Raw genomic sequence first — 21,963 nt, 5'->3', positions numbered from 1 at the left:
AAACTTTTGATATATAATTACTTCCAAAACACTACCCTCAAAACCGGACCCGATAGGCGTATGAAGCAGTGAACAACCGAATTATAATGTCCCCAAATTCAGTACATGACCAAACGCCTCATCAAGAATCGCAAGACCCTCTTCTATCTCCTCCGCCGAGACCGTAACAGGCGGCGCCAGACGGAAAACACCGCCCATGCCCGGCAAATTGACAACGTTGCAAGACAAACCGCACGCCATTGCCCTATCCGAAACAGCCTGGCCAAGATCAGGACCGGGGGCCTTCGTTTCCGGGTCTGAAATAATCTCAATCCCCTGTAAAAGACCCCTCCCTCTGACGTCGCCTATACACCAGTATTTCTCCTGCAGCGTGAGAAGACCCTCGCGCAACTGCGCGCCTCGCTCAGCGGCACGCTGGCACATCCCATCCCGTTCTATGATTTCGAGCACTTTATTGCCCACCGCTGCAGTCAGCGGGTCGTTGAGATGCGTGGTTAGCCATAGAAATCCGGCTTCCTGGCAACCGCGTTCAATTTCACTTGTGGTACTGACGGACGCCAGGGGTAGCCCGCATCCAAGTGTCTTGGACAAGGCCAGAATGTCGGGCACAACTCCATCCCTCTCAAATGCAAACATGTCGCCTGTCCGCCCAACCCCGGTCTGCGCTTCGTCCATGATAATGAGCATCCCTCTCTTCTTACACTCGATGCTCAGGCGCTGCAGATATCCATCCGGTAGATCGAGTATGCCGCCGGTTGACAGGATGGGCTCCAAGATGAAAGCCGCCAGCGAACCGACGCTTTGCCGGTCAATCATCGACCATGCGAAATCCATTTCTGTTTCCCAGTCGTACGATCCGTCGGGCTTGCGGAAGGGCGAGCGGTAGGCATACGGGGCTGGGAACGCCAGTTGGCCAGGCACGCACGGCCCGCCTTTCCTTCGGCCGGCGGAGTAGGTTGCTGAACCAGAGCCCTGGGTGAGACCATGGTAGCTGGCGGCAAAGGCGACAATCTCGAATTTGCCGGTGTAGCATTTGGCCATTTTGATAGCGGCTTCGGTGGACTCGGAGCCCGTGTTGAGGAAGAAAGATTTTTCCAGGGGCGCAGGCAGGAAGCGGGCTAGGCGTTCTGCTAGCTCGACCACAGGCTGGGTGATCATGTTGCTAAGGAGATGGTCTAGTTCAGCAACGTGCTTCTGCACGACCTCGACGATTTCCGGGTGCGAGTGGCCGAGCAGCGAGCTCATCTGGCCAGAGGTGAAGTCGAGGATTTGCCGCTGGTTGGCATCGTATAGCCTAGTGCCCTTGGCTTTGGTGATGACTACAGGCGAGAAAGGAACTCCGGTTTTCATCAGATATTTGTCCGCTTTGGAGAAGAAAACGGAGGTAGATTGCGTTGAAGCCATGGTGTTCTAACCCTAAACGCACGAATCAATCGATCAATCAATCAATGAACGGATCGATCTGTCGAGAAACGAGAAGGAGAGGAATATAAAACAGAGGCCCAGCTCTTAATAATGCGAGATCATCTTTGCGCGCCATTTTATCAGCCCACCACCGCCGCTGAGCAATATTCCTTTGAATCTGATTGTTTGGACGTGGTCGGCAGCATCCGCGGTGAACATCGCGAGAAATATCCCGCGGGCAAGATAACAAGCCAACCCTTATCTTATCGGGAAGAGAGGCTTTTTAATTGGCGGAGTTGGCCGCGGAAGAACGCCCATCATTATCAACAGGAGAGAACAGTGAACACCATCACTCGTGGTCCATGGACAGCGAGTTGAGTCTGCAATGCACGGATTCTGGAATAGCAGTGAGTCGCAGATGGAGCCGGGGTCTATCCAGCGTCCTGCCGGTATCGGGAGGCCCTACCGGTCTCACCTGCATCCGGCTTGTCTGCCCTGCAAAAGACGCAAGTCTCGTTGCAGGACACGAGACTCGTCAGCCTCATGTCTGATGTGTCAGGTGCATGGTACTAGCTGCGTGTTTCCTCAGCTTGATTACCGCTCTGCGCAGCGCGAGGTAATGCTCTCGTCGCCGCGGAGGCTGGCGGCCAAACCGAGAAATGCGACTACAACTGGCAGCCCCTCGCACAGCGCCCAGGTTCTATTGAGTCCAGACGTTAACCGCCAAATAAGAGCTCGTCATTCCAATTCTCATTCTCACAGCCCAGGGTCACCAGCCAGAGGCAACCCGCAGACATCTTATACTCAGATATTGGGTACTGGTACAGAAGAAACCCCTTCAAACCTGAGGAGCATTGTTGCCGAGACTGGAGAAAACAGTTCGCACATTATCAGTCCGGCCGTTGTCGCCGACAGTGAATTTCTGGAAAGCTATCTCTCTACCATTCCAGATGCTCGACGCACCAGCCTGATCCGCACAAATGTGGCCTCCAATCGACCCGTGAGGCCGGTGCTGTTCAACACAGTGTCAAGACGTCCGTTAGGGGTCTCGTCCAGTCAGTCTATTCCCGCTGCAAAATGTGAGCTCATCGAGAAATATTTAGAACCCTCCGTAGAACATGTTGTGAATTTGTTGGTCCCCAACCTAAAGTTAGCTGCATGAAGGGTGTCTGACGAGGTGGTTTGTTAGGTTTTTTGAATATGCCAATATATGCTTCCCGGTCTTTGATGAAGCTTCTTTTAAGGATGTTTACCATACACACAAGGACAAGATTTCTCCAGCTCTTCTGAGCAATTTATATGCAAACGCCCTTATCTATTGGAACAACTCGCCGGCGCTATCTGCCCTTCGCTCGCCGGATATTCGCTATATCTGGAATCAAGCGAATGAAGCACTCCATTCAGAGCTTTTCCTCTCTCCGGGCATATCCACTGTCATGGCTATTATTCTTAATGTTTGCGGCAGACCGAGCACTTCCATCTTCGGTAATGGAGGTATGGTCGGGACTGCAGTGGCGTTATCTAATGCCTTGGGACTGAATCGTGACCCGTCAAACTGGAATATATCGCCGTTAGAAAAGAAGTTTCGAATTCGGATCTGGTGGCTGGTTGTTTTGCACGATCGTTGGTAAGACTGTCACTTGGACCACCGGCGAGTATACACTGACAACAACATTTGCAGGTGCAGTTTGGCGTACGGCACGCCTCTTCAAATCCACCGTGCGCAGTATGATGTTGCCTTTCCAGTCATCGACGACCTCTGTACCCCAGACTCAACTCCAGCTCAGGTAGCGGCCGCTTCGGTGTTTGTTGCTTTGACGACTTTGACCGAAGTCCTAGCTCAATACTTGGAGCATGTATACAACGTGTCGAGCAGCGGAGAATTTCCCTTTTCGAAGATGTCCGCCATGGACCTTGAGAGAGCCTTGAGTGCGTGGGAAGAATCATTGAGCGACGGCATACGTAGAATAGTTGTACGTGGAACAAACCTCAACGCGCCTGGGGCTGCAAACTTCCGACTTGCCTACCTCGCAGTCAAGCTTTTACTTAGACGCCTACAACTCGACGCCGACAGACCCGCGGCAACAACAATTGAAAACTATGACGAGGACGGTACAGGCTCGCCCTTCTATATCCAGGCTCAGAGAGCAGCCGAAGAAATCGTGCATCTGATGCAAGAGCTAGACGAGTCACATTTTCGCGGTTTCTGGATTCCCGTCAACGCATTATGTCTTACATCCGCCACTACATTCTTACTGCGGACTGCTCTTCGAAAGAGGAGTTCTGCGACATCCGTGAATGCTCCGCTCAATATCTCTAGAGACATGATTCAGGTGCTTCGGTCTCACCGTCAGAGATTCGCTTGGGATCTAGCAGATGATTGTCTAGCGGCCTGCGGCGAGCTAGTAGATAAAATCACCTGTTATCCAGAGATGAGTACTGGTGGTGGCGGCGGCGGTGGTGATATTGCCTCAGACTCTATTCTTCCTTGTTTCCAGGAAAATGGCGATATCAGTCAATCGGTATTGGATGAACTATTTGTCGACTTTCCAGGACTTGCAGATACTATTGGTATCTAGTATTGTTTCCATTCACCTATATAATACTATAATAATGAATGCCTCTATAGGTTGGACTCGGGCAAAAAAGGGGCATGTTCTGGTTCGTCATAAACGATTCTTCGAGAGCTGCCTAGCTATTCCTCAGCCGGAGTTCTCCCTCATCGACAGGATAAGGTTATCAAAGAGAATCAACACGAAGCATGTTTGAAAATGGCCAGCCCATTCTCTCGCATTCCACTGGAAGTATTGATCATTATTCTTCGATATGCACATATCCAGGCGATTTGCCGAAATCTCACGGAGCTATGAATAGAGCAAATATTCGGCAGATCAGTCCATACAATGGACCGAGAAAAAAAGTATAGGCCATGATGATCGCCATCATTGTCTAATTCTCTCTTCTCTTTTTTTCATCGTCATCACCATCAATATCTTCACTATTAATACACGGAACGCCTAACTAGGTCAGATAAACAACGCCCCGCCCCCCACGCCATCAACGAAGACGATGATAGTATTACTATTTGAAGTTCATATTGTGTCTTTGATTAACTCATTATATAGCTATCACCAATGTACACTATCCTGCTGAAAAGACAACCCTAATATATTAGCTCTAGTACACATATTTGAAGTACTTGTTCTGCAAGTCCGTCTCATCCAACAGACCCTTCTCGTACGCCAGTATATGAAACTCAGCCGTCTGCATATCAGCATGCAGAGCACGACGCGAGCGATTACGGCACCAAAGGAGAACCCAGATTCCTGCAAGGCTCACTACCTGGATGCCAATACAGAAGAACATCATTGCCACCCCAAGCGGATACTCGGGAGCCTGGTATGATTTGAAGAAAAACGGCCCCACGAAATTCCCGAGACAATACCCGATGAGTAGCAGAGCGTTTGTGGTGATCTTCTTCGTGTGGCCTGCCGTGTTCGCTGTGGCTACTGACATGGACAGTGTCCATGTCGCAGTGTACGTGAATGAAATCCATAGGCATACCAAGCGTCCATACGGCTTGGATTCGTCGATTAGCCACAGACCAATTATCCCGACTAGAAACGGAACAAGACAAAGAAGCATGACTGTCAATCTGCTGTTCCTATAGCGAGAGGCAAAATAACTAGGCTGGTATTAGCGGGATGATACCGACAATGCTCACTCAGGCTTTGTTTCTTACCAGGCTAGTGGACAGACTATCAACTGGACAGCGCCGGAGGGCATTTGGATGAGTGTTGTTTGAAGCGTGGAGAAGCCCATTCCCTTAATTATCAGGCTTTGAAACTAGACACAGGCAAGGATGAGTATATAATTTTCATACAAATCGTGCTACAGTTACCGAAGAAACATACCGAGGTCAATCCTCCATTGGGCGAATTGCTAGTCACAGCGAAGAGGAAAAGAAGCCATGTCTTGAGGTCCATCATGGCCTCTCTAAACTGAGGCCATTTGAATGCTCTATTCTCAATCCCGGTGCCGTTTCCCTTGACTCGATTGACGACCAACGCCCGTTCATGCTCGGTCAGAAACTTTGTGGTGAGGGGGGATCCAGGGAGTAGGAACAGCAATGCTATGCCCCATGCAGCCGTGATGGAGCCCCATATGATGAAAAGAAGTCTCCAGCTGGAAATGGAGGATTTGATATGGCCAATACCGAAACTGGCAATGCCAGCGATCACGTATCCGAGACCCGCGGATCCGATCCAGATGCCCATGCGAAGAGGCTGCTCGCGGCGCTCGTAGTACATGGAAAAGAGCAACATTGTGCCTGGGTTGATGGATGCCTCGAATACACCCAGGAAAAAGCGAGTAGTTGCCTCGCCGGCAAAGTTCTTTGCTGCCCCATGGCAAATGAGCACAATGCCCCAGATAATTACCTAGCAGCAAGTTAGACTCGGGTCATTATATTATGAAAGACTCTGGAATCTGAGGTTTTTCTTACAGTCCCTGACATGAAGCGGCTTATAGGAAGCTTCTGCAGCAATAAATTGGTAGGGAACTCCCAGATCAGGTATCCCAGGTAGAATATGGCACCTAGCCAAGAGTATTCAGTGCCGACAAGATGCAAGTCCTCTTCCAGGCCAAACACAGCGGCATAGCCCAGGGTCGTCTTGTCGATAGATTGCAGAGCATAGGTCAAGCACAGCAGGGGGAGGAGAGTCAAATCAAGTTTCCAACGCAGCTTCTTGTTTGCTTCCTGGGAGTTGACATCTTCGACAACCTCGCCCTCGTGCAGAAGCTCCAGGGCCTTAGCCGGTTCCGAGTCAACAGCGGCCATGGCCTCCTTGCCTATTTTTGTTGGCTGTTCAAGATTCTCTGACATGTCGATATATACCATGTACATATATAACAACCTTGCACAGTGTGAAAAAAAAGCGCAATTGCTCTTTGCTGTGATCCAACGCCCACACAGTCTTCGTGCCTTTGGCGTCGTGGCTCCTCTTATGCTATTTGATTGCTCGGATTGCGCAGTAGTCTGTGATACTCAACGTCAGACGCAATCTGCCTCCAAAGCCAAAGTGGATATACTGGTTATCAGCCTATCTCAAGCAGAGTTGTCCGCGGGACTCTTATCGCAACCAGAATCTTTAGGGCTTCACGGAGTGGGGAATCTGGAGACAGCCAAAAGAAAGTCTCGGCGAGTCCGCGGCGACGCCCGAAGCTTTTCTCTTCTCTCAGTCATAGTATAATTGCGAGACCAAGAACGTGAAATGAATAAAATAAAAAGAATATACTCTCGCAATGGCATCGGTACATCCCTATCAAAAGCTGCAAATCGACGAGCGCGTCAAAAGAGTGCTGCTCAAGACGCCCCTAATCGACGGTCATAATGATCTGCCGCAGCAGCCAAGGGCCATCTTTCATGGCCAGATTCACAATAATCCGAAATTCGATTTGGAGAAGGGATTCCAGCGAGGAATGACCGATATTCCTCGCTTGCGTGAAGGTGGGCGGCTAGACATAAGAGTCCATGGACTGGGCTGACTTGACAATCACTGACAGGTGCTGTCGGCGGCCAATTCTGGTCTGTCTGTGTTCCCTGTCTAAGGTCTGCGGAGGATTTCTCAACGGCCGAGTACTCGGATATGGCCAGAGACGCGATTGAGCAGATTGACTTAACGCTGCGCTTGGTTGAGTCGTACCCCGATGTCTTTCAGCTTGTCAATGGGCCTCAGGATGTGAAGACTATATATGAATCAGGCAAAATCGCTTGCTCGATTGGTATTGAGGGGTGAGTTTCATTTAGTTAGGAGCATGAAACGGATTAGCTAACGCGTCCACCACCAGATTGCACATGGCTGGGAATAGTATTGGAATTATCCGTGCCTTCTATCGTCTGGGTGTGCGATATGTGAGTAGAAGTTTTACTGTACAAATCGAGTAGTGCTAACATAGGCTTATCCATAGTGTACTCTTACACATGTGTGCAACAATGCTTTTGCGGATAGCTCTACATCCAAGGTTGGCCCGGTGCATGGAGGATTATCGCGGCTTGGGAGATCAGCAGTGATTGAAATGAATAGATTGGGTATGTATAAGTTTGGATCTTATCTAAGCACGCTCCAGGACCTCACTCACATTGCCATACAGGCATGATCGTCGACTGCTCGCATGTCTCCGAAGACTGTGCCCGGCAGGTGCTACGCTTAACCAGAGCGCCTGTTATGTTCTCGCACTCCAATGTGAAGTCAGTATTTGACTGTGCACGAAACCTGCCTGATGATATATTAGACATGGTTCCATCCAACGGCGGCATTGTGATGGTAACATTCGTGCCGGAGCATGTAGCCACGAGGCGCGCAGACGCTACGATGGACATGGTGCTAGATCACTTGTTTTATATTGCTGAGCGAATCGGCTGGGACCACGTCGGCCTCGGGTCTGATTTTGACGGAATTGCCTCTGTGATTCACGGTCTAGAGGATGTTAGATGTTATCCTCGCCTGCTACAGGCTATTCTCGACCGGGGGGCCACTGAAGAGCAGCTGGCAAAGGTTGCCGGTGAGAATCTATTGCGTGTATGGAAAGGCGTCGAAGATGTACGAGACGAAATGAAGGCAGAAGGCGTGCTCCCCGTGGAAGACGTATGGGAAGACCGCACATGGTGGCGCTATGATGGATACTATCAGATGCCAGATCCTGACCCTGAGGATAAACTGGGGCTGGATTGGTATGGTGTGCCGCCCCCTGAGGAGGGGCTATACCTTGATTCATGATTATTTGAGATGTTTATAGTGCCTAAGTATGACTATGTATTGAGAAGTCCACGAGTACTTATGCGGTTGAATTATCAGTAGGAAGGTCAGAATTGCTAGACGACTTGGTGTAGAGGACCTTTGGAATTGAGGGTATCAGCAGGCTGCACTCGAAGAAACTTGGAATTGCGATAATTATGGGTCTCGGTCTAATCAGCTTGTTTCATTCTAATTTTTTAGCTAGTTATAAAATGAATCTATCATGATGTAGCCGGAAACGCGGGAGAGAGATGATATATGTATCTATATATATCGACTAACAATTTTAACTCGAATTTCAAAAGTTCGACATCTACCGCTTTTTATAAACTTCATGAAAACACTTTGTAAATAAAATCAACAGTAAACATAAGCAAACATCGACTGCTTATTCTCAAATCTGAGTGATCGTTTTGTATAAGATCATGGGATCTTGGCGTTCCGCTCCCGTGTGGACGACAGAAAAACAAACATCTGCATCCATCAGCAAAAATCATCGACAGAGGCCCTCTCCACGCGTTTGAAACAAGCCAAGATAATCAGCCATGCCTGACATCGCGTGCTAGTAAAGCCATGACGGAAAATAACAGCAATGACACGCTTCAGAGCCTCCCACAGCTTCTCGCGGTCGCCGAGAAAACGCTCCCGGCCAAATGCAAGGATGGACTCCTGGCCTACTGTCCGACCATGGACCTTGTCGCCCTGGCCTCTGAGAACGAGCAGGTTCACGTTTTCAGACTGAATGGGCAGCAAGTCCTGGAAGCTGACCTTGCGGGTGACCCCTACTTGGACGAGGTCAAAGGCGAGGTGAGAGGGATCAGGTGGAAGAACGACGGTAACCTAACTTTCTTGTTTCTTTGATCTGATTCAAGTGTTGATACTGACTGGTACATGCAGGTCGTCTATTGGCAGTCGCTGATGCTGAGAACAAACTTCGCATTATAAGCTCTTACACTGGCAAAACGGTACATCATTACTCGTGTCTGTCGCACGAGGAACAGCAGCAATATGGAGAGACAGATGACGCGAGCAAAAAAGAAAGAGACCTTCAAATTTCCTGCATTGGATGGGGAGTGAATTTCACAGATAGCAAAGCTGCGCAAACCCATCTGCGAGATGCAAATGGCCATATCACAGTCGAAGATCTTCTAGCACCAGACACCGATCCAGTAAAGGCGGCTCTCCAGCTCAAGGCAGATCTGCCCCTTGAACTGGCTCTACTCGATGTGGAAAGCTCATTGCCGAGGCTAAGCACTTTGCCAGGAAGTGGAAGCGAGTGAGTTTATTCCTGCTATACGGAGTATAATTCGTGGCGCGTTGTTAATTCTCCTTTCAGTGAAGATGTATTCAGCAGCCGCACTTCAATCGACGCTATCTTCCAGTCCTTCAACAAAATTTCGAGTGATGCTGTAGATGTCTTGTTCGTGGGCCTCAACAATGGCAGAGCACATCTTAGAATTTTTGATTGTTTCGAAATCGGAAATTTTTCAGTTACACCAAGCCAGACACAGCCGTCAAGTCACGTTGAAACATTGGCGCATACTTCACACCCGATGAGTTCGACACATGCAATCCTACTGTCGGAAAAAACGGACAGTTCTCCGGACCCAAGCATTAAAGTGGTATCGCTCGATCTGAGATTCATCACAAAATCTGGACGCTACCTGTCCTTGTTGGCCTTTAAGATCACTCAGCTGCAGAATCTGCTCAGATACATTAACCAGACACAACGACAGATTACACTTGAGTGGAAGAATGTCTACGAATTGCCGGCTCGATTCATGCGGAGTATTGCAGATGAGTTGCAGGAGAAGTGTCATTGTGATTTCGTTACTGCTTTGTACCATCTTCTAGTAACAGGGAATTGCTTTCCACCGATGAAGGATTTTCTTGTGGATATTGTGGGTGAAAGGGTAAGAATCTCTATCTTCTATGACAATCATCATCATTTCATTCTGACTATCGGAGCAGGGCCACAAACGATGGGAGAAGACAGTGGCCTCGGGTTATGAGAACGTGCGAAGATTGACACACGAATGTCTATTGCCTGCATTGGGACGATGTGAGGTTCTTCTCAGTCGGCTGATTGGTATATCGAAATTCCAGAAACTCAACCACATCCTCGGACTCGAAACGCCGGATCTGCAAGAAGTTGTCGGCACACTTGATTGCCTCCATCTCCTATCTCATTCAATCCTGACAAAGAGCAGTCGGGAGCTGTTTCAGTTCACAGAGTTTGCAAAATGGCTCCGCCACGAGATAGACATCCAGGGCGCCGAGCCCATGTCCCAGACCCTGGAGGAATTAGTTGAGAAGAGTGATTTTATCGACCATGCCACAACCCTTGATTACATAGAGGGTGCACTCACTAAGAGCTCTCTCCGTCGTTACATATCTTCAGGCCCCAAATCGACACCAGCATCCACAGAGTCGAAAAAGACTGCCTCCAGCGAAGGAAACCTCTCCTATTACCAAGCATTCAAGGATATGTTGGCTGCCGAGGAAAATGAACATTCGCGAGATTACAAGAACAAGACAGAAACTTCTCGACCTGACCTCCCAAAGCTAAATGACCTTATCGCACGTCTCGAGTTGCAATGTGGCAAAGTTTTTGGACAGATTGCTCTGACTCAAAAGCGAAGCATACTTCATCACTGTCTGCTCGCCTTACCCGCGGACTGTGATCCAGATGTAGTTGATACAACTATGCAGTATGAAGACCTTGATGATGCCGGAAATTCGTACGCGATTTATGTGACGACAAGGCTGAAATACTCGCCAGACACGCGTAAGATTGTCCTTCCACTCATGATATTGCTACGAAACCTGCATTACTAGAAAATCATACTGACCCTGGTGCAAGTTATTATATATCGGATCGATATTCAATGTATCAACGGCGTGAGTTCGTCCAAAGCTACTTCCGTAGCTTCGCTACGCCTGCCCAATGGCGAAATTAAACAGGTCCAATTTGTGGAAGATGGAACTGTGATGCTGCTGTATACAAACGAAGGTAAAATCCTCCATTCCGTCAATAATAATACTCGTGAATTCTTGGAACGAATGAATCCCAAGCTAATACATGATATACTAGACCGATCCTATCTACTCAATTTCCCCATCTCTCCCCCCTCGTCAAAGAACGATAGTGAACCCGAGTTCTATCCCAAATACGAAACCTACGACAATCTGACTGCCACTTTCACGCCCCCGATGCCCGATGCAATGGATCTAGATATTGCAAGCAAGCATGCGGATATTGTGTTGCATTGTTTTGCGGCCTCAGGTATCAAATCCAAGCCGATCAAACTGAGCGTTAATGGCCGCAAGGACAGGAGAGTTATTTGTGTCCTTTTTGCCGATATGATACACTACGAAGTTCTGCATATTGATCATCGATACGAGGACGAAGATGAAGAAGCCGAGGAATGAGGAATGGTCAGCAATAGCCCTAAGATCAGACATTGGAAGTAGAACAGTGAAGGTATCGAATAAGCCAAGGCGGGGTGGGAGGGGTAATTTTATGTATAGAGTTTTCAGAGCAGGGTATTATTCCGTGCAAACGAGGCCATAAAAAAAATCAAATCAAATCATCTATAGGGACTTGCACAAGGAGTACTTATAGGCTCTCCTTTTACCCTGGGTGCCCTGATAATTAGTAGTCGTCTGCTGCCAGGCTAAGGCTGCATTGCCGTTGCGTTTTAGGCCACACCGGGGCAGACTTGCTTGCCTTAGGCCACTAGATAGAGGCCACCTCGGGATCTTGCGACTACTTTCTGTTAAGCAATAATTTTCTGCCCTACACTCCTTCAGCCAACGACTGGAACGGGTTTTACTCTTGTATTAGTTGGTGCCAGTTGGTGATCGCCGTGGACGTATCAAATACGGTACCGTTACGGGCTGTATTGTGTTTTGGTGGTGGCTCCCGCCTTACGGATGGGCAATCCTTCGTCATCCACAAACGGTCCCCGTATTATCTTTTTTCCCACATCGACCTTCCCCCCCCCCATCAACATTCTCAGACAGGGAACGCCTCTTTGTTTTCCTGCTTTTCTCAACGTCGTATCTTTTCACTCCTCTCTCTCCATATCCTCTCAATTACCGGCGTGAGGGAGAAGAAGAACAATATACCTCAATATTTGCTTTGCTCCAAGTGTCGACTTCTTTCTGCGCATCCCCCCAAGCTTCGTTTTGTGAACTAGACATCTCGCATAAGGCAACATGAACGTCACCCAGGTGTTGGAGGGCACCCTGTCGCCTGGTATGTACTGCACAATCATCTTGTGCTTCTCTCTTCGTTTTGATCCTACTCGCTTGGACGAAGCTAACAGAGTCTCCCTTGGTCAGATGCGACAACGCGTCAAGGTGCTGAGCAACAGCTGCTTCACGCTGCCGAAGTTGACTTCGTATGTTCTCCTCCGCTTCGGCCAACCACGCAACTTACAAGTTTGAATGTCTTGCTAACTGTCCTCTGTATTTCTGCTTGTATAGCCAGCATACCTTACCACGCTCTCGGACGCCCTTGCAAACCAGGGAACCCCCAGTGCCATCCGTATTGCGGCTGGCCTCGCCCTCAAAAACTCCCTCACATTCCGAGATGTCACCAGGCTGCGAGAAGTGCAAGTCCGATGGGCTCAGCAAGTCCCGCAACAAACAAAGGCGCAAGTGAAGGCGCTCTCATTGCAAACATTAAACTCCGATGATGTTCGTGCCGGCCAGTCAGCCGCACAAGTTATCACATCCATCGCTACCATCGAACTCCCCCGAAACGAATGGCCGGAGTTGATGCAGACGTTGGTGCAGAATGTCGGAAGCGGATCAAATTCTCTGAAACAGTCGTCGTTGGCAACACTAGGCTTCATCTGCGAGGAGAGGGATGCTGATATGCGTACTGCCTTGGCTTCGCACTCCAACGCGATCTTGACAGCTGTCGTTCAGGGCGCCCGACGCGACGAACCAAATGCCGATGTTCGAAATGCCGCCCTGCAGGCTCTCGCTGACGCCACTGATTTTATTGGCAGCAACATGGGCAATGAAGGAGAGCGGAATTATATTATGCAGGTGGTCTGTGAAGCCACTCAAGCCGATGATACGCGAATCCAGGCAGGTGCCTTCGGCTGCCTGAACCGTATCATGGCTAGCTACTACGATAAAATGCGTTTCTACATGGAGAAGGCTCTCTTCGGTCTTACGATTATGGGTATGAGGCATGAAGAGGAAGAAGTCGCCAAGCTTGCAATTGAATTCTGGTGTACGGTGTGCGAGGAAGAAATTACTATCGAGGATGATAATGCTGCCGTAAGTTTTGATGTGATCCGATTTGGTTTTTCGCTGGTGTAAAAGGGTAAAACATGTACTAAATATTGCTACAGGCTACGGACTCCACGATGTTCCGACCATTTTTCAACTTTGCCAGAATTGCCTGCCGAGAAGTCGTCCCCGTTCTTCTTCAGATCATGACAAAACAGGACGAGGACGCCACTGACGAGGAATACAACGTTTCGCGTGCTGCTTATCAAGCTCTGCAACTTTACGCGCAGTGCGTACAGGGTGACATCATTCAGCCAGTTCTTACCTTCGTCGAGGACAATATTAAGAGCGATGACTGGCATAACCGGGATGCTGCTGTCGCTTCCTTTGGTGCTATCATGGATGGCCCTGAGATCGAAGTCCTGGAACCACTTGTGAAGCAGGCTCTCCCTGTGCTCCTCAGTATGATGGAAGATCAATCAGTGGTCGTTCGTGACTCAACGGCTTTTGCCCTTGGCAAAATCTGCGAGGCCTGCCCTTCTGGATTGGACCAGGATGTTCATCTTCAGCCTCTGATCTCCGCTTTATTCAATGGCTTGGCAAGCACCCCCAAGATTGCTGGCTCTTGCTGCTGGGCTCTCATTAATATTGCCGAAAACTTCTCACTCCAAGGCGATGGCCAGACCAACCCATTGTCGAAACATTTCCAAGACAGTGTCAAATCTTTACTGGCCCTCACTGAACGGTAATATATCTTGATTCTGATACATACAAAAATCTTCCTACTAACTATTCTTAGACATGATGCGGATAATCAGCTTCGAACTGCTGCGTACGAAGTTCTCAACTCATGGGTTACTAATTCAGCCAATGATAGCCTTCAAATGGTTGCCAGTCTCTCTGATATCGTCCTTCAACGTCTTGAGCAGACCGTGCCTCTCCAACAACAAGTCGTTAGCGTCGAAGACCGAATTGCTTTGGAAGAAATGCAGACCAGCTTGACTGCCGTCCTGCTAGTGAGTTTTCCTCTAAAGAATTCTCTATCAACTGTCTGTCCGTTAACTTTGCTAATCTTTTCAGGCCATTATCCAACGTCTAGAAGGCGAGATTAAACCCCAAGCGGACCGCATTATGCACGTCCTACTCCAGGTTCTGTCAACCCTACCTCCCAAGTCCAGTGTTCCTGACATTGTCTTTGCTACTGTCGGTGCTGTTTCAAGCGCTTTGGAGGAAGACTTCCTCAAATATATGGAGCCCTTCGCGCCATTCCTCTACAAGGCTCTTCAGAACCACGAAGAACCTGGTCTATGTGCAATTGGAGTCGGCCTGGTTGGTGACATTACTCGTGCGTTGAACGAGAAAGTCCAACCTTTCTGCGACACCTTCATGAATCAAATGCTTAGCATCTTGGTAAGCTTAGACGACCATGGAATCTGAACATCGTACTTGGTGACTAACTATGAGTGTAGACTAACAGTGGTCTCCGGGACACACTCAAACCCGCTGTCCTCGTTACCTTTGGGGATATTGCACAGGCTATTGGCACACACTTCCAGACTTATCTGTCCGTTGTCGCCCAAGTTCTTCAACAGGCTGCCAGCGTTACACTAGCCAACGACGTTGATGCTGACACCGTGCAATATGTCATCTCTCTCCGTGAAGGTATCATGGATGCCTGGGGTGGTATCCTACTGGCGTACAAGGGTACTCCTCAGATTGCTGCTCTTCAGCCTTACGTGGAGTCCATCTTCCAGCTCCTCCATATTGTCTCTCAAGAGCCACACCGGAGCGAAGGTCTTATGCGGTCTACCATGGGAGTTCTTGGGTGAGTTAACATCTACATCCCATAACATGATCAAGACATCATAGCTAAAGAAAATACTTTTAGTGACATTGCGGACTCTTTCCCCAACGGCGAGTTTGCCGCTTTCTTCCGCAACGATTGGGTTACATCCTTCGTTCGTGAAGTTCGCACAAGCCCGCATTACGCTACACGCACCCTTGACACCGCTCGATGGGCACGTGAGCAAGTCAAACGTCAGATTAACCTGGCAACTGCTGCTGCTATGTCTTGAGTATAGCTCTGTCATGACCGTTTTAGCCAGGGCCTGGGAGCAGGCACAAGCACGAGCGGACACTATTGTCTGCACGACACCCAACCCAACTCTGGCCAAGTCCAAAGAGCTATCCAGGCTAATGACTCCGAATCTGCACGTTTGACCAAAAGCATTTTCAACGGATGAGTACTTTCCATCCTTGTTTACGGTCAGCTGACACTGCTGCCTCGCCGTCTTATCTATTTCCCTCCCCGAACTCAACAAGGCGTTATTGAACCAACCCACTGAAGCCCCCGTCCCTTGCATCGTTTCCCCTCGACCCCAAAACCCCCAAATGACCATCGAAAATTCCCCTTTCTCCATGATTCCATGCCCATAATGCCCCCCTTCAATGCACACAGCACCAAGACATAATCATCTCCCCCCCTCTTTTTTTTCCTTAGAAAGTTCAGCAGCTCGATATATGGAGGCTCCTGAAAACAGCACTGATATGTGATCCCTCAGCATTATATTCCCAACTCCACTGTTTTAATTAGACTATTTTCTTTGTTAAATCATGTATGCACAAGAAGTCATGTATTTCCTTATGGTACAAGAGATTATGAACGTCTCTTATTGGGTTGCATTGCAATGTTTCGTTTTGATTTTTCTTTTTTCTTCTGCGGGGAAGAAAGGCAAATGTATGAAAGGAAAAAAGGTGTACGCAGGAGCTCTGAGACTAGGTCGATCTGCTTTTATGTTCCTCGCTCTCTGGTCCTTTATAGAGATGTGGTGCGATGAACTTGGCTGCCAAACAGACCAGATCTCTGAGCTGTTCTGCTGTGCCGTTTTACCAGATCCGATCACAATCTACGTCATATTCAAAATATACTTTAATACTTAACGAAGAGTATTCGTGGCGTGTAAATTAGTTGTAGACTGGAATAGTATCATAAGGTGGTTTCCTCGGGTATGATTGGCCGATTGTCCACTGGACAAAGAAAGTCACATGACCTACCAGGGCACAGTCGGCAAAAACCCTAAAACCCACACCGTCGAAAACGCTCGGTGGGCCCCTTCCCATCGCCGACAACTTCTGCTTGCTCGACCGTCAAAACATCCTCACGTTCGTCCAACTCCGCGTCTTCAATCGAGGTATGTGTTTCTTCTCGTCGCTATTCTCCCCGTCCAACTCTTCAGGTCCCTCAGCTGGCTAGCCCCGAGAGAGACAATCATCGTTTGAGGTTTTTTTTTTTTTTTCGCTTCAAAATGATGATACGTTTTTCTCTCTCTCAGCAACACGGCACGGGCTGAAGAACCCATTTTCTTGTTCTTGCAATGCAATGCAATGCAATGAGAAGAAAAGGGCACTCTTTGCGCTCGCATGGGCTTTTCAACTTGAGGCTAACCATACTTGGGTGATGTGTGATTGAACCTGGAAAAAAAAATATCTTCCTTCTTTCCGAAATGACGGAAGATATTTTTTTTCCAGGTTCTTTCTCTCTTACATCATCTGGAACAATATATAGATACCTCATTTCCACGCTTTATCGCACGATTTGAGAATCTCTCTACACACACAACAATACCGACAAGATGGTCCGCACTTCAGTCCTTAACGACGCTCTCAATGCGATCAACAACGCCGAGAAGGCTGGCAAGCGCCAAGTCTTGATCCGTCCTTCCTCCAAGGTCATTGTCAAGTTCTTGACTGTCATGCAGAAGCACGGTGCGTTTTATTCGTTGCCCTTGTTCTGGCTATTCCTTTCTCATTTGGCGGTCTGGAAAACGTGTGCAAAGAGGTGGAATACGAGAGGGGAGGGAAAAAAAAAACAAATTCGGGTTGATAACTAGGCAGCGATCTCGATCTTTACCCACACTACGACGTTTGCCCTTTAAGTACCCGAGATATCAAAAACAAGAGTCTAATGATTCTTTGCGGAGATCTTACACGTTTTCCGGACCTTTTTTCCTATGTGCTTGTTAACGTTTAAATTTCCGTGACATCTTTTCTGATAATTTTTTTTTTCTTTCTACAGGCTACATTGGAGAGTTCGAGGAGATCGATGACCACCGCTCCGGCAAGATTGTCGTTCAGCTCAACGGACGGTTCGTTTTTTCCCCAATACCCATTTGCTGCCAAACATACAATACTGACCGTACCAACAGCCTCAACAAGACCGGTGTCATCTCTCCCCGCTACAACGTCCAGCTCCGTGACCTCGAGAAGTGGGTTGTCAAGCTCCTTCCTTCTCGTCAATTCGGATACGTTGTCCTCACCACCAGTGCTGGTATCATGGACCACGAGGAGGCTCGTCGCAAGCACGTTGCCGGAAAGATCATTGGCTTCTTCTACTAGATGCACTTCTGTGTGATTTACATAGAAAATAAAAGTGATTTATTTCAAAAAAGAAAAAAAAAAAAATTGAAAAGATGAAAACGACATTTGAGCGCGGTTCGGCTACTTGTATGACGGCGTCTTTGGGCGATGTTGATAATGATACCTTGCATATGTTACAATGTTTTTGTGCTAGATAGCCTAAAAGCCAGAAGACCACTTCTTAATGTATTCATCTTGAGCAAGGTATTCTCTGCGTAGCTTGATAAGATCTATTTATCTGTCATCAGACCTGCCAAGCCGAGGTTCCCCATTCCCCACCGTAGTTCTTCCCCTCCAAACCACGATGATCATTGCTAGACGATACAATTCAACAGCTGGAAATCTCACTTGAGATATTCTTCTTCATACAGTACTTGAAGCACTTTAAAAGACGGCAACATGCCTCTGGATACTATCTACCTGACCCGCCATGGCGTAAGTTCCTACTCACCCACTTCCAACCGTTCAATTTCAATTCCCTTGGCTAAGGGTGATTCTCGCACGCATAGAATGATTTAATGATGGATTCATCTTGATTTATATATCTTTATACAACAGCATCGCATGCACTGGACAATCGACTATGCAACAGGCACCTACCACAGCACCTACCCAACGCCAACCGGTAATCCAGCCGATCCCACGCTGACGGCGCATGGTGTCCGACAATCGCACGAGCTAGCAGCTCACTTGTCGTCTGAGAAATTTCCTGGTCCGAAGCCGTGTAAAGTCTATTCAAGTCCGTTTTATCGGTGTCTGCAGACTATTCTGCCGAGTGTCGAGGCACTTGATGGTGATAGCAGCTTGTCGTCGGGAAGGGAGAAGGGTGTTCGGATTGAGAATGGGCTTGGGTAAGCAGTATTTCTGATTGACACAAATGCTGGGGAAGGGGTTTTGTGTAGACTGATATTAAATATCTGAAAAATCAGTGAATGGTTCGGCTCATCAACATATTTCGACCATCCATCACCCGCCTCCATATCTGAGCTACACCGGCATTTCCCTACTCTCATAGCCAACCCTTCATCCGACTACACATACAAGACGCATGTAATCCCCTCTGCGCGTGGGGAGACAATTCCACAATTACACAATCGTGTTGCCACGGCTCTTGCAGCTATTATCGCCGATGTTGATGCTGAGATACGAGCAGAAGAAGAAGAGGCGGACAAAGAAAATAGCAGCAGCAGCAACAGCAGTAAAGCAATTCTCATATGCGCCCATGCTGCCCCTTTGATTGCTATGGGCAGGGCCTTGACGGGGAATATGCCGGATGATGCTAATATAGATGATTTCCATGTTTATACGGCTGGCCTGAGCACTTTTGTGCGGAGACGAGGAGTGGGCAGTACTTCTGATGATTCTACAGAACGGAGAACGTTATCTTCATCAGTTCTTGCGGCCGGGACAAAGCTCATCCCCGAGTCGGAAGTACACGTACCTGACTGGAAAGATGGTAGGGGAGTTGGCGGGGGATGGGATTGCGTCAGGAATTGTGATTGCAGTTTCTTGAGTGGAGGTGAAGAGAGGGGTTGGTAAGTTGTTTTCTATTCGGTCTACGCGTGATTATTCTAGGTGTATAAATATTAAGCTTACACTATGCATAGGCATTTCAGCGGCGAGGAGTCGTTTGATACGGGGCCAATGGGTAGTGTTAATACGTCGGAGGAAGGGGCTAAACTATAGATACGAGGTGATGTTATGGTAGTCTCAAGAATATCCATATATCATACATAAAAAAAATAGAATAAACTGGAATATGCATTTATCAAGCTACAAAAGACAAATGTACAAGGAAACCCGCCTAGGAAAAATCAATCGCTACTGAAGAGATTGCCGTGAGAAAAATATTTACATCTGCATAGACATGCATATATGAAGGTCACAGTTTCTTTGGATCTCAAGGAAATCACAAGTCAAAGCACAGAGCGTTGAACTAGCCTTCATCTCTGTGGTTATGGCTGTTGCGTGTTAGCATTGCCGGAAGATTCTCCGCCTGCGGATGCTGCTGCTTCACTTTGATTGAGCACAGGATTTTCTTGCTCTGAAACATGATTCTGTGCATTCGCTGCTTCTATGCGGGCCTGTTCCTGCTGTCGTGCGTTGCGCGCTGCTTCTTCGGCTGCATTGCGTACTTCCACTTGGCGCTCACCTAGACCCGGGATTAAACTAGCGATAAACAAGGCCACGGCACGCTCAATGCGTCGTAGAGCTTGTTGTGCACCTCCCGTAGGTGCACGAGGCTGATTGGGTTGGTCGTTATCTTGCTGTGCTGGAGCTGGAGCTGCAGCTGCAGCTCCGCCATGAATAAGACCTTCGAGATGGCGTTGAATTGGCTGCAAAATAAAATTGAATAGCCGACCTGTGAGATTCGACTCGGAGAAGAAAGCAATGAATGCGGCCACTGCCACGAATAAGAACCGTTCCCAGGAACCTGAATCAGTGAAAAGGTAGCAGAAGAAAAACAGGCGCATAAAAAGCCAGAATCGGCGAATATTTTGCCCAAAGTTGCCGTTACGATTATTAGCTCGTATGGGTTGCTGGTTCAAGACTGCCTCTCGTACGACATTGTGCATTACGTTGTTTGGTACAAAACCGAATTCATTGATCCCATTCCCTCTGGCCGCTTGTGCTGGATCCGGGAAAACAGGTACGGTCTCCTGAGAGACTTCTTGTACTGTTGAAGGGGGTGGAGCAGTAAGCATCATCTGCTCTCCAGAGGCTGTCGTAATAAGATAGTATTCATGAGACGGGATCGTTTGGGGAGCAGTTCCGGCGCGAGTGGTATACCTTGAATATAAGCGGCGGACATATTCTGATTGACGGATCTGAAAAGCACGAGCATTTATATTTTGCAACCGCTGTATAAGCCCCTCGAAATCTCCTGTGGCGATGCTTGGTTGGCGATAGCGAGCGTCGGAAATAGCGTATAACTGATTGCGAACCGCCGCAATGGAGTCGATGGACGGAGCTACACCTCGATCCAGATCGAGCTCAAAGAGCATGATCTGGGCTGTGATACGGGCTACAAGCAAATTTTGCGACACTCCGTTGTTTAGAACATTATGTATGTTGAGTGTATTTGCCGAAGGTGCCTGCGCATTCGCCCCGTGTACCACCGTCGGGTTGTCGGCCAATGGTGGGCGCGGAAATTGGCCAATGTTCTCGGTTCTTGGTGCATTTAGTGTGTTGCCAGCTTGGCTCCGTATACGGGTAGTCTGGGAGTTGATTATAGTTCTCGCTCTGTCCACGAACATATTCAGCTCTTCTGCCCGGCGCCTATGTTGTTCTATAGCTTGTCGCATCAATTCTTCGCTAGACGGATGGCCCACTCCGGCTGGGATACGAGACTGAACTGAAGGAACATTTACCCCTGATGTAGGCGGTACAGTGGAATTCTGTCCTGGGCCTTGAGAATCAGTCTGCGTGGTGGTATGATCACGACTTGTTGATATCGCATTCGGGACACCTGGAGCTGTAAAGAGGGACGCACTGCGGTTGGGACTTGGGTTCGGTACGTTTCTGTAGCGCAAGGTGCTATCGGATGCTACATAGAGATTGTTTGAAATCTCAGGTCCTGGAGGAAGCACAAGGTGCAAAGTATGCACAGATTGCTAAGACTACGTTAGCCCGTCTGCGAATTATAACTCTAGTGTCCAGTCATCACCCACCAAAGGAGGTTCCAAGACATCCTGTAGTGCAGCACTGTTATCTAATAGAGGCCTTCCGCGATATATGAGTCTCTGTTGGTCAGGCGTGGGGTGATTGGGAGCCAGAGGCGTAATGAGATTCTTTACATCTGCGACGGTCGTGGAGGCCGGTAGATTATCGAACGACAAGCGTTGGCTCGATTCGAAGGACGGCGAAAGAATTCTCAAAGATATGGCTGGCGAAGAATCCTTGGGAGCCTCCCCTGAAGGTGGTGCGCCATTCATCTTGTCAAGCTAGGAAGACAGTTTTGCCCTAACAACGCATGCTCAGACAGGCGGCCGACGTGCTCATAGGAGTCTGTAAATAATTGAAACAGGTATGAGTCGACGGTAGACTAAGAGAGTAAGAGCTTAGAAGTCAGCCAAGCAGAGACTTGCCATGTAAA

The 21,963-nt window shown here is 48.4% G+C and overlaps 9 protein-coding genes across 9 annotated transcripts; 6 read left to right on the top strand and 3 right to left on the bottom strand.

Annotated features, from left to right (window-relative positions):
- Window positions 1-81: 81 nt before the first annotated feature.
- Window positions 82-1,404, bottom strand: UA08_01050 (2,2-dialkylglycine decarboxylase; the record flags this gene model as incomplete). Its single annotated transcript, XM_020259795.1, has 1 exon — window positions 82-1,404. One exon carries the CDS (start codon window positions 1,402-1,404, stop codon window positions 82-84), a length of 1,323 nt encoding a protein of 440 aa, XP_020124802.1.
- Window positions 1,405-1,789: 385 nt separating this feature from the next.
- UA08_01049 (hypothetical protein) lies at window positions 1,790-3,983 on the top strand (the record flags this gene model as incomplete). Its single annotated transcript, XM_020259793.1, has 3 exons — window positions 1,790-2,483; window positions 2,686-3,031; window positions 3,086-3,983. The coding sequence occupies 3 exons, from the start codon at window positions 1,790-1,792 to the stop codon at window positions 3,981-3,983; spliced, it is 1,938 nt and encodes a 645-aa protein (XP_020124224.1).
- A 598-nt stretch (window positions 3,984-4,581) lies between these two features.
- UA08_01048 (hypothetical protein) lies at window positions 4,582-6,289 on the bottom strand (the record flags this gene model as incomplete). The annotated part of the gene is made up of 4 exons (XM_020259792.1): window positions 4,582-5,068; window positions 5,147-5,250; window positions 5,319-5,843; window positions 5,909-6,289. The coding sequence occupies 4 exons, from the start codon at window positions 6,287-6,289 to the stop codon at window positions 4,582-4,584; spliced, it is 1,497 nt and encodes a 498-aa protein (XP_020124223.1).
- Window positions 6,290-6,708: 419 nt separating this feature from the next.
- Window positions 6,709-8,183, top strand: UA08_01047 (hypothetical protein; the record flags this gene model as incomplete). The annotated part of the gene is made up of 5 exons (XM_020259791.1): window positions 6,709-6,913; window positions 6,970-7,198; window positions 7,255-7,318; window positions 7,375-7,495; window positions 7,558-8,183. 5 exons carry the CDS (start codon window positions 6,709-6,711, stop codon window positions 8,181-8,183), a joined length of 1,245 nt encoding a protein of 414 aa, XP_020124230.1.
- Window positions 8,184-8,774: 591 nt separating this feature from the next.
- Window positions 8,775-11,633, top strand: UA08_01046 (hypothetical protein; the record flags this gene model as incomplete). The annotated part of the gene is made up of 6 exons (XM_020259790.1): window positions 8,775-9,036; window positions 9,099-9,477; window positions 9,538-10,114; window positions 10,173-10,989; window positions 11,065-11,214; window positions 11,296-11,633. The coding sequence occupies 6 exons, from the start codon at window positions 8,775-8,777 to the stop codon at window positions 11,631-11,633; spliced, it is 2,523 nt and encodes an 840-aa protein (XP_020124229.1).
- A 789-nt stretch (window positions 11,634-12,422) lies between these two features.
- UA08_01045 (hypothetical protein) lies at window positions 12,423-15,526 on the top strand (the record flags this gene model as incomplete). The annotated part of the gene is made up of 8 exons (XM_020259789.1): window positions 12,423-12,462; window positions 12,567-12,607; window positions 12,693-13,499; window positions 13,574-14,196; window positions 14,251-14,467; window positions 14,532-14,861; window positions 14,921-15,276; window positions 15,340-15,526. 8 exons carry the CDS (start codon window positions 12,423-12,425, stop codon window positions 15,524-15,526), a joined length of 2,601 nt encoding a protein of 866 aa, XP_020124232.1.
- A 1,557-nt stretch (window positions 15,527-17,083) lies between these two features.
- UA08_01044 (40S ribosomal protein S22) lies at window positions 17,084-17,846 on the top strand (the record flags this gene model as incomplete). The annotated part of the gene is made up of 3 exons (XM_020259788.1): window positions 17,084-17,216; window positions 17,527-17,596; window positions 17,657-17,846. The coding sequence occupies 3 exons, from the start codon at window positions 17,084-17,086 to the stop codon at window positions 17,844-17,846; spliced, it is 393 nt and encodes a 130-aa protein (XP_020124231.1).
- Window positions 17,847-18,266: 420 nt separating this feature from the next.
- On the top strand, window positions 18,267-19,553 carry UA08_01043 (hypothetical protein; the record flags this gene model as incomplete). Its single annotated transcript, XM_020259787.1, has 4 exons — window positions 18,267-18,302; window positions 18,426-18,718; window positions 18,797-19,402; window positions 19,475-19,553. The coding sequence occupies 4 exons, from the start codon at window positions 18,267-18,269 to the stop codon at window positions 19,551-19,553; spliced, it is 1,014 nt and encodes a 337-aa protein (XP_020124226.1).
- A 269-nt stretch (window positions 19,554-19,822) lies between these two features.
- UA08_01042 (hypothetical protein) lies at window positions 19,823-21,802 on the bottom strand (the record flags this gene model as incomplete). The annotated part of the gene is made up of 2 exons (XM_020259786.1): window positions 19,823-21,481; window positions 21,539-21,802. 2 exons carry the CDS (start codon window positions 21,800-21,802, stop codon window positions 19,823-19,825), a joined length of 1,923 nt encoding a protein of 640 aa, XP_020124225.1.
- Window positions 21,803-21,963: the final 161 nt, after the last annotated feature.

The sequence above is a fragment of the Talaromyces atroroseus genome (assembly GCF_001907595.1).
Source record: "Talaromyces atroroseus strain IBT 11181 chromosome Unknown scaffold_0, whole genome shotgun sequence".
Lineage (NCBI taxonomy): Eukaryota > Fungi > Ascomycota > Eurotiomycetes > Eurotiales > Trichocomaceae > Talaromyces > Talaromyces atroroseus.
Note: the sequence above shows the minus strand (reverse complement) of the source record. Positions and strands in the feature narration are given on the sequence as shown.